Source organism: Phalacrocorax carbo, chromosome Z, assembly GCF_963921805.1.
Source record: "Phalacrocorax carbo chromosome Z, bPhaCar2.1, whole genome shotgun sequence".
Taxonomy (NCBI): domain Eukaryota; kingdom Metazoa; phylum Chordata; class Aves; order Suliformes; family Phalacrocoracidae; genus Phalacrocorax; species Phalacrocorax carbo.
The window spans coordinates 85,559,034-85,572,226 of record NC_087548.1 but is presented as its reverse complement, the minus strand read 5'-3'; the positions used below and the strand labels follow the sequence as shown (position 1 = coordinate 85,572,226).

The following is a 13,193-nucleotide window of genomic DNA, read 5'->3' as shown; positions in this document are numbered from 1 at the left end:
GGGCATCTTGCTGGGGCCAGGAGGGCAGGGCCATTGGCTCCCCCGTTGCTGCCACCTTCCCCAGCAGTCTTGGTGCAGCACTTAGCGCTGGAGGGAAGCATCTCATCTGCTGCAGGCCAGCCATCTGCTGAGGACCAATAGAGTGTGGCGGGGGGGAAGCCATGGCAGGGGACACAAGAATGCCATGGCTTGCCGGGGGCAGGTGGATGTGCTTGTTCATGTGCAGTCTTTGATTCCCAAGGTTAAGCAGTGAAGTTTTAACCACTGCAAAAAAGCAGAGACCTCAGAACAGCTTGTCTGGGCATTTCTGGCCTGTGAGTGGGGCTAGCAGGAGAAGGAGGGAAGGATGGGGGCCTGCAGGCAATGGTGGAGGGAGCATGCCGTAGGATGAGTGCTGAACCCAGCTTGGACAGAGCCCCAGTCTCTGCCTGAGGCATGCCGGCCTGCTGCTCTGGGCCTGCTTCTGTACAGCTCTGTGCCTGGAGAGGTATATCCAGTGGGGACCTGCATGTCCCCGTTGACACATGTTCCTTGGCCTGGCTGAGCCTCACCTTCCCCTCTGTGCCCCACCAGCTCTCAGGCTTCACTGCTGACTCTGTGTACCATCCCTTGCAGGTGCTGATGGAGGTTGGCAGCCTGCCAGTGGAGCTGTGGCGGCTCATATTATCCTACCTGCACCTCCCTGACCTGGGACGCTGCAGCTTGGTCTGCAGGGCCTGGTACGAACTCATCCTCAGCCTGGACAAAACACGCTGGCGGCAGCTCTGCCTGGGCTGCCTCGAGCACAGACACCCCAACTGGCCCAACAAGCCTGGTGTGGAGCCACAGTCCTGGAGAGAGGCCTTCAAACAGCACTATCTGGCCTCCAAAACCTGGATCAAAAACACGCAGGACCTGGAATCCTCCAATTGCCTCTCCCTCTTCCGGAGGAGGAAGGGCCGGCGCCGGCTCTGCGTCGGGGCAGGGGGTGAGTTTGGCAGCCTCCGGGCCGCCTTGGCGGCCGCCAGCCCCTACGACCGCCTTGTGCTGCTGCCTGGCGTGCATGAGGAGCAGGGTGAGGTGCTGCTGAAGGTGCCCGTGGAGGTTGTGGGGCAGGGCAAGCTGGGAGATGTGGCGCTGCTGGCAAGTATCGACCAGCACTGCCCTACTGCACGCCTCTGCAACATGGTCTTCATGCCAGCCCGCTTTACCTCGGTGCTCTACAAGGTGAGGCTCAGTGGAGTGGGAGCGGTGGGAATGGCAAGGCCACCCATGTGTTACAACCAAGGGGTTCCCCCAGTCTGCGGGCATCTGGAGAGTGTGACCAGACGTTTGTGGGACTGTAATGCACAGAGGCTCAGAAGCTTTGTCCTCTGTATGTCTCTGCTTCATTACAGATCACCACGAATACCACACAAATTGCCACTAGCAAGTCTGCCTTTGATTAATAAAGCTGAAAGGCTATTACAAATTACTGTCAGCAGTCAATGATACAGTATCAATCACTAGTATGGCAGCAATCAGAGACAACCAATATTATAGCAACAACCAATAACAGCAACAAATAAGTAGATATATACTGTTACAGCTTACTGCATACTTATTGCCAATACAACAGCAGATCGATTACTATATGGAGATATAATACCATCCAGGTTTTGGCTGGGATAGAGTTAATTTTCTTCCTAGTAGCTGGTATAGTGCCATGTTTTGGATTTAGTATGAGAATAACTTTGATAACACACTGAAGTTCTACTTGTTGCTGCGCAGTGTTTATACTAAATTGAGGACTTTTCAGCTTCCCATGCTCTGCCAGCAAGGAGGTGCTCAAGAAGCTGGGAGGGAGCATAACCAGGACAGCTGACAAAACTGGCCAAAGGGGTATTCCATACCATATAACATCACACTCAGTATATAAACTGGGGGGAGTTGGCTAGGGGCAGAGATTGCTGCCCAGGGACTGGCTGGGCATTGGTTGGCGGGTGGTGAGTGGTTGCATCACTTGTTTTTCCGAAGTTTTATTTCTCTCTCTTCATTACAGTTTACTATTATATTATTTTATTTCAATTATTAAACTGTTCTTATCTCAACCTGTAAGTGTTCTCACTTTTACTCTTCAATTCTCTCCCCCACCACGCTGTGGGGTGGGGGGGTGAGCAAGTGGCTGCGTGGCACTTGGTTGCCAACTGGGGTTAAATCACAACAATCCTTTTTTTTGGTGCCCAATATGGGGCTCAAAGGGTTGAGATAATGACAGATCTGACCAGAGCGTGTTAAAACAAATTTGTGATGAGAATGTATTATATTAGTTTGATAGTCACCGGTCACAATGTTGATTCATTTGCTTTCAGAGCTGTTGTGCTTGTTCTCATAGTTGTGGTTTGTAACAGCTTACTTCCCGTATGCACTCCCTGCAGTGTTGTTTATCACCTCTGGGAGTTGGATTCAAGTTATCGCTTTGCTGTACTGTGTAACACTGGCTTATGGTGTGATAAATTATTGGTAATGAGATGGTACTCAGCACTGATGTCATCCCCGTACTTCAGGAGCCATCTCTCGGAAACTAGTAATAATTACACTTCTTACCTCTTCTCCTCGGAGAACCAATCTACAGGGAAGACACCTTCAACTCCAGGCTGATCACAATAGCTTTAAGAATTTTGAATATCCTTGGGATGTTCAAACCAGCATGTTGCTATTTCTGTTTCTTGTGAATATGTTTCAGGCCTGTTTAAGGTTAAACAGCTATTTAAGAATACCACCCAGAGAACTGCCTCAAGGCTTGATAGTTATGCATGGCAGGGTGTGTGGGATGGTATGGGCAAGTACCTAAGACAGTGGTCATCTCCAGTGTTTTGGAACTTCACCCTTGAACAAGTGCAGAATCCTGAAAAACTAGTAAAATATTTGGAAAGAGTATGCTGTCACCCTGGCAGTTTACGAGATGATACAAAAATCACTGCAATGTGCTGCGGCCTGGCCCATGCCTACCGAGCCCCGTTCAACACTATCTGGTACTCCCAAGGGGAAGAGGAGGCCTCTGGATCTGACGACAAAATGACAGGCGCTGCAGCTGAACCTGAGAACCAACCTGTACCAGTATCAGTCACCCCTTTACACAAGAAGAAATACTGGAAGCGGAAGTCAGCTCGTTTAGTAAGGGATGAAGAAGCTGCTTCTAAGACGGAGCAGGAGGAAGAATCAGACAAGACAAACTACTACAAAGTAGGACCATCATGACAACAGGAGGAGGAAGAGAGGAGGCTGCTGCTCAGAGAGAAGGAAGAGGAAGAATCCGTAAATGAGGTGGTAACCACCCAATCCTTATCCCTGAGTGAGCTGCGAAATATGCAAAAAGATTTTGACCATCATCTTGGTGAGCACATTGTCACCTGACTGCTCCGATGCTAGGATAACGGGGCCAGTAGACTTGAATTAAAGGGTAGGGAAGCCAAACACCTGGGATCCCTTTCTAGGGAATGGGCATTAACAAAGTGATCAGAAAAGGGGTGGAAACCCTCAGCCACTGGAGGTGACCCCTGTCAGGCGTGAAGTAAAGGTATTCCTTCAAGGAAGATGTTATATGTCACCCAGGCAAGTGGATCACCATGAGAAAAGTGTCCAGTACCTGAGGGAATTAGCTGTGCTGGAGGTGATTTATTATTACCTGGACAGCAATCAGCTATCCAGAGATCCAGATGAAATCAAGTCCACATGATCCATGTGGAAGAAGTTTGTATGGAGACGTCATAGAATCATAGAATCATTAAGGTTAGAAAAGCCCTCTAGGATCATCAAGTCCAACAGTCAGCCAAACAGTACCATGTTTCCTAAACCATGCCCTGAAGTGCCATACTTACACATCTTTTAAATACCTCCAGGGATGGAGAGTCCAACACCTCCCTGGGCAGCCTGTTCCAATGCCTGACCACTCTTTCAATTAAGAAAAATTTTCCTAATACCCAATCCAATACCCTCTGTATCCCCGACTCCGAAACCCTAGGGGTCGACCCCGGGTCTCCCCATGTGCTTTCTGCCAGAGGCTCCAGGTAGGGCCATTCTCCCCGGCCGCAGTGTAGAGCACATTTTTTACATCTTGTCCTGCCCGGACTGGCCCAAGAGCTACTGCATGGACTATTTCTCGTTTAATCTGTTCAAAGGCTTGTTGTTGCTCAGGGCCCCATTTGAAATCATTCTCCTTCCGGGTCACTTGATAGAGGGGGCTTACGATCAGACTGTAATTTGGAATACGCATCCTCCAAAAACCCACAACGCCCAAAAAAGCTTGTGTTTCCTTTTTGCTAGTTGGTGGAGACATGGCTGCTATTTTGTTGATCACATCCATTGGAATCTGACGACGTCCATCTTGCCATTTGATTCCTAAGAACTGGATCTCTTGTGCGGGTCCCTTCACCTTACTTTGTTTTATGGCAAAACCAGACTTCAGAAGGATTTGGACTATTTTCTTCCCTTTCTCAAAAACTTCTTCCACTGTGTTGCCCCACACAATGATGTCATCAATGTATTGTAGGTGTTCGGGAGCTCCACCTTGTTCCAAAGCATTATGGATCAGTCCATGGCAAATGGTAGGGCTGTGTTTCCACCCCTGGGGCAGTCGATTCCAGGTGTACTGGACACCCCTCCAAGTGAAAGCAAACTGTGGCCTGCACTCTGCTGCCAGAGGGATTGAGAAGAATGCATTAGCGATATCAGTTGTGGCATGCCATTTGGCTGCCTTGGACGCCAGTTCGTATTGAAGTTCTAGCATGGCTGGCACAGCAGCACTCAGTGGGTGAGTGACCTCGTTCAGGCCACAATAGTCTACTGTTAGTCTCCACTCTCCATTAGACTTCCGCACTGGCCATATGGGACTGTTAAAGGGTGAGTGGGCCTTACTGATGACTCCTTGGCTCTCCAGTCGGTGAACGAGCTCATGGATGGGAATCAGGGAGTCTCGGTTGGTGCGATATTGCCTCCGGTGCACTGTTGTGGTGGCGATTGGCACCTGTTGTTCTTTGACCCTCAGCAACCCCACAACAGAAGGGTCCTTTGAGAGACCAGGCAAGGTAGACAGCTGTTTAGTTTCCTCCGTCTCCAAGGCAGCTACACCAAAAGCCCACTTGTAACCTTTTGGGTCCTTGAAATACCCTCTCCTGAGACAGTCTATGCCAAGGATGCACGGAGCCTCTGGGCCAGTCACAATGGGATGCTTCTGCCACTCATTCCCAGTTAGGCGCACTTCGGCCTCCAATACAGTTAGCTCTTGGGATCCCCCTGTCACTCCAGCAATGCTGATGGGTTCTGCCCCTATATAGTTTGATGGCATTAAGGTGCACTGTGCGCCGGTGTCCACTAAAGCTTTATACTCCTGTGGGTCGGACGTGCCAGGCTATCGGATCCACAGAGTCCAGTAAGCCCGGTTATCCCTTTCCTCCACCTGGCTGGAGGCAGGGCCCCTCTAGTCCTGATCATGGTGTAACCAGAGCGATAGAATTAACCAACAATGGATGTTACTATACTCCTTGTACAGCCCGATCCAACTGGACATTAAGTCTGGGGACATGGAGTATACCAATCAGTGTATTCTTTGATCTGCATTTTAGTCCCTAGGTAATCATTAATGTGAACGAAACAACAGACAATGTGCTTCTGTCAGAAAAGGATGACAAAACGTAGTTTCGTGTAGCGGACTGAGAAAACTGGCCAGGACTGCCAAGAGTAAGAGCCAAAAGGGTAAAAGGTAATTCTGGCAGGGGGAGATCGCGACCACCGACTCACAGACCACCACCGACCCAAGTAACACCACTTACTCAGAAGAGGACAGCCGAGCCTGCGCGGTAATTTACATAAGGAACAAGCAAGTTTGTACCAATCAGTAGACAGGACAATAATGAATATGTCTGACTATGTAAAATTTTGATCTATAAATTGTAGGGGAAAGGTGTGTGAGGTACGCACGTTAGGAGGAGCAATCCCCTGTGCATCCGGCGCTGTGAATAAAGAATGCCTGCTCTTTAATACTAAATTGGTGTTAAAGAGTTGTTTCTGATTTTACCACGTTTTTTGGTAACAATGGCAGTCACAACTCACTTCCTGTAAATGTGAATCAGGAGTCCCTCTATTAAGCTCAGAAATAAAATCAGTGCTTCTACTCCACTGTCTGGGGACCTGCTCGCTGGAAACTGGAGCAGCAGCTTTCCTGGAAGAGCCTCCCTGAGTGACTGTTCTTCCTTGCAGTTCATGCACTCGTGCCTGTAGGGTCGAGGTAGGCTTGCCATCCCACCTCATCATGTCCTCTCCGTGGTCACGCAGGTAGAACCATAGGGTGGCCCGTGGTGTGCATCCCCTCTCTTGAGCAAAGGGACACTTATTCCTAACAGCTGAGACACTACTCCGTACAGGTGGAGAGCAGGGCATATCTTCTCTGAATTGCTGGACCTCTCGGGATAGTTTCTCCACAGCAGAGATGAGCGAGGAAGAGAGATTTGTTTCGTAATCTCGGAGTCTATCAATCACCTCTGCCACCGTTGGTGTCTCGTCATCTTTCCAGGACATCACTGCCAATGACTTTGCATGCGAAGATGGTGCGCTCTGTACAAACTTGCGCCACGTGGGTCGTGTGCACTCGGCTTCATCTGGATCTTTGGATGACCGTTGATCGTCCAGGTCACCATAAATCACCTCAAACACAGCTAATGCCCTTAGATACTGGGTGCCTTTCTCCATAGTTGTCCATTTTCCTGGGCGATATGTAACATCTTTAAAGGGATACCTTTCCTTCCTCCGGGCAGGATTTGCCTCCAGAGGCTGAGGGCTTGTGTTTTTTTCCCAATTGCTTTGTCAACGCCCCCGTCCCCAGAAAGGGAACCCAGTTGTTTGGCTTCTTTTCCCTCTCATTCCAGGTTACTGGCCCCATTATCCCAGCATCGGAGCAGCCAGGTGACAATGTGCTCACCTGAACAACAGCTATAATCTCGCAGCTCACTCAAGGACAGGGATCGGGTGGTCTCTATTTCATTTATTACTTCTCCCTCCTCTCCCCGCGATGGCCCTGGTTCTTCATCATCCCGTTCTAAACGAGTTGACGCCCGCTTCCAATATTTCGTCTTGTGTATGGGGGCAGCTGATACTGGTACGGGTTTATTTTCTGAGCCAGCTCCGGTACTTGTTGTGGGGGTTTGAGTGGCTGCAGTGCCTGTCCTCAGGGCTGGAGTGACTACAGTGCCAGTCACTTTGCATTTCAACCCAGAGACATTCTCTTCCCCCTGGGGGCACTGAATGCTGTTGAGCAGGGCTCGGTATGCATGGGCCAGACCCCAGCATGTTGCAGTTATCTGTGTCTCTCTGGAGTTCCCAGCGTAACAACATACTTTCTCCAAATATTCTACTAGTTTTTTAGGATTCTGCACTTGTTCGGGGGTGAAACTCCAAAACGCTGGGGGTGCCCACTGCCCTAGGTATTTGCCCATGCTATCCCACATGCCCTGCCACTCATAACTATCAAGCCTGGGTGATATTCTTAAGTTGCTTAGTCAAAACCAAAACAACATGCCCAAAAACTAACAATAAGTGCACCTTAACCACCCAACGATGTTCAAGATACAAAAACTTGTTGTAACAAAGGCACAGACATCATAGAACAAAGTTGCAAAGGTATTATTCTGTATTTCCTCCATATAAAATCTCTCAGAGGAGGAGGTATAATTGCTAATTGCCTCAACAAGGTGGCATCCGAAGTACAGTAACCGTTTCAGCAAAAACCCCAAATACCAGATAAAGCTGAAAACGAGTGTTTGTATAACAAATCTTGTAGGCAAAACATTACTAATCACAGCAGAACACAGCAGACTCAACAAACCAACACCGATCTTTAAAACCAAGTGCAAAAAGGACAACATGGTGCTGTGACCAGCAGCTGTTGTTATCTCCAACCCTTGAGCCCCACGTTGGGCACCAAAAAGACTTAGCGGCAGCTCAGCCCCACACAGCCGCTCACTCACTCCCCCACTGGTAGATGGGGGAGAGAATCAGAAGGGTAACGCTCATGGGTTGGGATAAGAACAGTTTAATAATTAAAATTAAAAGAAACAACAACAGAAATGCAATGTAAAGGAGAACAACGAGAGTCACAAAGCCCCGGGGGAGGGGGGAAGGGAGGGGAGAGGGGGAACAAACCGCTGAAACACCCGACTTAATCAGTCTTAAAGTCCCCGGGAGAAAGGTAAAGCAGTGGGGGAAACTGAGTCACAAATCTGCTGAGAAAGTCCCTGTTTGTGGTCACATGCTGCGTTGCCAAAGTGGACACACGGTGTGTTGCTCAGTGATGTCTTCTGCAGTTGACTGGTCAGCAAGGCTCCATTTCACCTTTCAGGCTGTCGTTTTGGTCTCTTCGTGCAGCAGGGTGATGGTACAGACCTTCAGCTGCTGTTGGTGGAACAAGAGCATTTCGTCTCAAATCTGTCAATGAAAAACAAATTTAAAAAGCAAACTTATGCCAATCCTATTGGCAGTCATTAAAACCCTGCAAGATGCAATTTCAGAATGGCTTTCAAAAGCAGCTTCTCAGAAGCTGATATGATTGCATACCTTTTAATTAGCTTTTTTAGTTAAAAAAAAGGGAAGGTACGATTCAGTCTGGAGCAGGCTAGCTGCTGAAGGGATTTCTGTGTGGTTGTCTTTGGGTACAAAGAAATGCATTTCAAAAGCTCTTTGCAGCATGACCACTTCGGAGAGTGCTCAAGGTTGAAAACAAATGTTGGGATGGTGTGTTGGCTGGAAATTCCAGAAATTTCTGTAAAATTGCCCCAGCTCATCTGTCACAAGATATGATCTGTCTGCTTTTAATGTGGTGTACTAGGCAATTGAGGGATAATCTGGGAAGAGAAAATAATAGTTTAGGAGATTCCAAATCAAATTAGGAACACAGTGAAATTCCAGGCACACCACTTAGCTTTTCTGACCTGGCCCCTCTGTTCCTTGTTGCATTTGTGATGGCCTTTTCTGTAGGTAAGCAGAGACTGCACAGAGACATTTGGCCATGCACAATCATCCTGATGGTTTGCCAGCACCCATAAATTGCTACATGCATTGCCTAGCAAGGGAGGAAGGCCATGGTAGGGGTGGCTCACAATTCTGCAAGCACTAGCCAGTCAGATGGGAAGCCACAGCCAGGGAACAATGAACTGATGGTGTCTACCGTACTGCAGTGTCACAATGTAATGCCTGTGCAGCAGTAAGGCACAGATTTTTACCTGTTTTCCTTTGCTCTTGATGCATCATGGGTGCACCATCATTCCACCAAGTATGCTAACAGCTCCAGGGAGAATTGTAGCACTCCAGGCCAACCAGGCAGTGTCTGTTGTCATCTTACCTGCTGCTTCACCCAGTAAACCCGAGTCCATTAATTATGCCAGCTGGCAAATACACGTCTCTGAAGGTTGCAGACTGCTCTGTGTAGGGAGCATTGCTAAGGTTTAGCAATCTTTGCACATCTAGGTCCATGCATGACTGCTGGGCCTTGCTGAGACTGCAAAGCTGTGTCTTGGCAGAGAAGTAAGGAAATGTTGCTAGCAAAGAAGTAAGTCAGTAGGTGTCACTTGTTGCAAGATCCTTGCTAACTCAGCTTGCAGCACCACATCTGTGCCTGTGTGAGTTTGTTGGATCTGTGACACCTGAACACATATACTGTGTTTGTGAGCTTGAGCTTGTTTGCTGTGGAAGGACTTCATGGTATGTTCAAGACTGCTTTTTCTTGCTTATGCAATGATCTCACCTTGTGCTTACTCTCCAGACAACCTCAGGCTACGTCCAGTTCGACAATTGCAACTTTGAAAGTGGGCAGCTGCAGATCCATGCACCAGGGACGTGCCAGGTGAAGTTCTGCACCTTCAGCCAGTCCAGCATCCACCTCCGCAGTGTGGCCCTCTGCATCCTGGAGAACTGCGAGTTCACCGGCAGTGAGAGTGCCTCTGTAACTGTGGAGGGCTGCCCGAGCTCTGACTGTAACTGGGCCTGCAAGCACCTGGCCGTGCTGGCCAAGTCCTGCGCAGTGTCCATGCAGGAGCCTGACCCAGCCAGCTGCCCCATGGCCAGGCAGGTTGGCTGGGGGAAATCGCTCCTGGGGCCAGTGAGAACATGCAAGATTGTTGTAGAAGAACAAAGCAGCTTCCTGTCTGCTGTGGGTGCTCAAGCTCTGCTTGGCTCAGCCCAGGAAGATACTGAATTTGGAGACAACCTGCAGGCAGCAAAGGAGGAGGAGTACCTGGCCCTCGACTCAAACTCCAGTGACAGTGACTTACACAGCGATGATGAAGAGGATGTTCAGGCTGCATACAAACTGCCCTACCAAGCCCACAGCCTGAGTCCAATGCTTGCTGACGTTACACACAGCAGGCTTCAAAGCAACAGACTGCATGCCCTTCAGAGGGACCTTAAGCTCAAGTCTCTGCAGCAGGAGCTGCAGCAGGACAAGGAGGCCCAGTCTTTGGCCAGCTCTCTGCAAGGCTGCATCATCCGACAGTGCCTTTTCAGGGATGGGAAGGGAGGAATATTCATTTATTCACGAGGGCAAGCAAAACTGGAAGGAAGCATCTTCAGGGATCTGACCTACGCAGTGCGCTGCATACAAAACAGTAAGGTGCTGTGAAGACTGCTGTGAGCCCTCTTCCCTCTCCCTCCTGCTCCACCAGCTCCTTTCCTATGCATAGCTTGGGTTAACCAGCACAAATGAAAGGCAGGTCACTTGAAGCTGCCTGCTTTTGCATGCAGTAACATAGTAATTGCAATCGGAGGTGTTAACTCCGTGGCATACTGGGGTCAGGTAGTGACACCAGCTCTACCTGTAAATTAAACTCTCGCCCTGTAAAAGTGCTGCTGGTTACCATCGCCATTCCTGCTCCCAGCACAGCCCATACCACAAACGCAGGGACATGGGGACTGTGTTGTCACCCCTGGCATTGCCCCTCACCATGGCCACTCCTGGCTGCTTCAGGAGAGCCTGCAGGGGTGGGTGCCTGCCACAGGCAGAGATGGGGTGTAAGGAGGGATTCTGGCCAGGGACATGTGCTGGAGGTTGAACTAAGGTTTTCCCTCAGCACAGCATCTTCTAATCCTGCACTGGCCCAGAGGTCTCCATCTCTCTCTGTCCGCCTCTTCAGAGAGGACGGTGGCAGTGAGGACTGGGGGGGAATAACACTGACAAAATCCCCAGTGCTGGTGGTGTCAGGGGGGCTCAGGAGGCTCCTCTCCAGGCCAGAGCAAGACCAACCCAACCACTTTGTTGGCGCAGCCCAGGATTTGGGCCCATTTTCCAGTCTATTACTTTAAAAAACTGCAAATAAAAGTTTTTTGCAGGGAAAGGAAGGGGAATGTTTTCCAGCCCAGTTCTGGGAAAGGGCTTTGCTGTGATGGGACTAGGTCCCCATTTGCATTCCCCACAGAAGGACCTCTGTGCACTGTTGCCTGTGGCCTCCAGAAACACTTTGCTTACTGGAAGTGGAGGTTGGCTTCTTCCTTTCTATGGGACACCTGTAGCAGAGGTGCCCTCCCGAAGGCCACCCCACGGATGCAGAGTGCAGGTGCAGTGCTTCTCAGCCTCTCTGAGCTGCTTGGGGGCATTTATCATGGGAGTTAGGCTAGTGACAAATGAAGGTCCAGCACTTTGGACTGCGTTCTATTTTTATGCCCCTCGGTTTGCTTCCAGTTCACTCAGCAGCCTGGTTTTAATTGGTAGTAAATGGGAGGGAGATGATGCCAGCCCAGCTGCTGCTCTCAGCGAGAATTCGGTCAGCTAGAAATTAGCCCAGAGGCTCTTGTCAAGAGGTGGGTGTCAGAGTATCAGGCAATGGGAGACAATGAAATGCCTGACTGTGAGACAGGGGCAAGGTGCAACATGAAGTGGGAGCACAAAGGGGCTGGCAAGGTCTCGGTGTCCTCGCACAGCCAGGACCCTCTGGTGCAGGGCACGCCTGGACGAGGGTCTGGTGTGTGGGACCCAGCTGGAGCAGGTGCCTGCGTTTCTCGCCTCCCTCCCTGGGCAGCCAAGCATGACTGATGAAGACAGGCGGCTGTCAAGCCCTGCTGAGCTCCATGTTTAGTCAAGAGATGGAATGAAGCACCTTTCTGGAATAAGCAAATAAAAGAAAGTATAATTTAATTACCTTCTGATCTGTGTTGCTCATTGAAGTGGGATGTGCAAAGGCAATTTGTAGATTATTTCTTAGCACTCATAGGACATGAATTTAAGACATTATTTTGTTTAACTGGGAAATATTAAAGATTGCTGCTGCATTAATATTTAACTACTTATTTGCTTAGAAGAAACTAGGTTGTTATGAGTGGTGTCAGTGATTTCAGTTTGCTGGCCAGGCCATTTCTGTCCCCAGATAGCATGATTCTGGCTCTGAAGGCACAAGGTGATGGACAGGTCACATGCTGAGCATGTGTGCTGTAGTGCACTGGTACAGTCAGCTTCATGGGAGACTCATGGGAGGCTCAGTGGCATTTGATGCGTTACCTCCGAGCAGCTCTGTGCACCAGAGAATGAGGAGGCAGCCCCTTGCCAGACTGTGTACAGAGAGGATGCTGATGCTAATGGGGACTGCCCGAGCAGGGAGAGGGCATGTCTGTTGTACCATGGGACCGGGAATGGTCTCTCACCGTTGCTGACAGCATGCAAGTGCAATACAGTGAATGAAGCCAGCGGGCACACCTGAACACGGGCTTGTCAAGTGGAGGAACGTGTCAGGCCAAAAGAATAACTTTGCTCTGGCTGTGCAGCACCAAGCACTGAAGGTCCCCATCCCCAAGCAGACCCATGCCAGTGGGTAATGCCCAAGAAGCTTAACCGCAGCACTTGACCACCCACACTGATCTTCCTTTTGTCTGGCCCTTAAGCCTGGTACACCCTGGATTGCAGGAGAGGCAGAGAGGTCAGAGATGCACAGAGGCTGCAGAAGGGAGAGCTGTACCCTTTGGTCATGTCCTCTTCCTTGTCCTAACTACAACTACAGGTGCTTCTCTTCTTCCCTGCAGGTTATCATGCTGAGGAATGACATCCACCATTGCAAAGCATCAGGGATATTCCTGCGCCTGTCAGCAGGAGGCCTAATTGCGGACAACAACATCCATTCGAACTGTGAGGCTGGAGTGGACATTCGTAAGGGAGCCAATCCCCTTGTTCTGGTATGTAGCCCTCCAAGCTGTGCTGGAGGGCA

General features: G+C 49.7%; 1 protein-coding gene across 2 annotated transcripts in view; it reads left to right on the top strand.

Annotated features, from left to right (window-relative positions):
- FBXO10 (F-box protein 10) overlaps window positions 1–13,193 on the top strand; it is a 32,205-nt gene that overhangs the window by 2,846 nt on the left and 16,166 nt on the right. For both annotated transcript variants that reach the window (XM_064438338.1, XM_064438339.1), the window contains exons 2-4: window positions 616–1,206; window positions 9,770–10,615; window positions 13,012–13,161. In XM_064438338.1, the coding sequence (XP_064294408.1) occupies window positions 622–1,206; window positions 9,770–10,615; window positions 13,012–13,161 (1,581 nt within the window). In that variant the 5' untranslated portion in view covers window positions 616–621. The remainder of the gene's footprint in view (window positions 1–615; window positions 1,207–9,769; window positions 10,616–13,011; window positions 13,162–13,193) is intronic.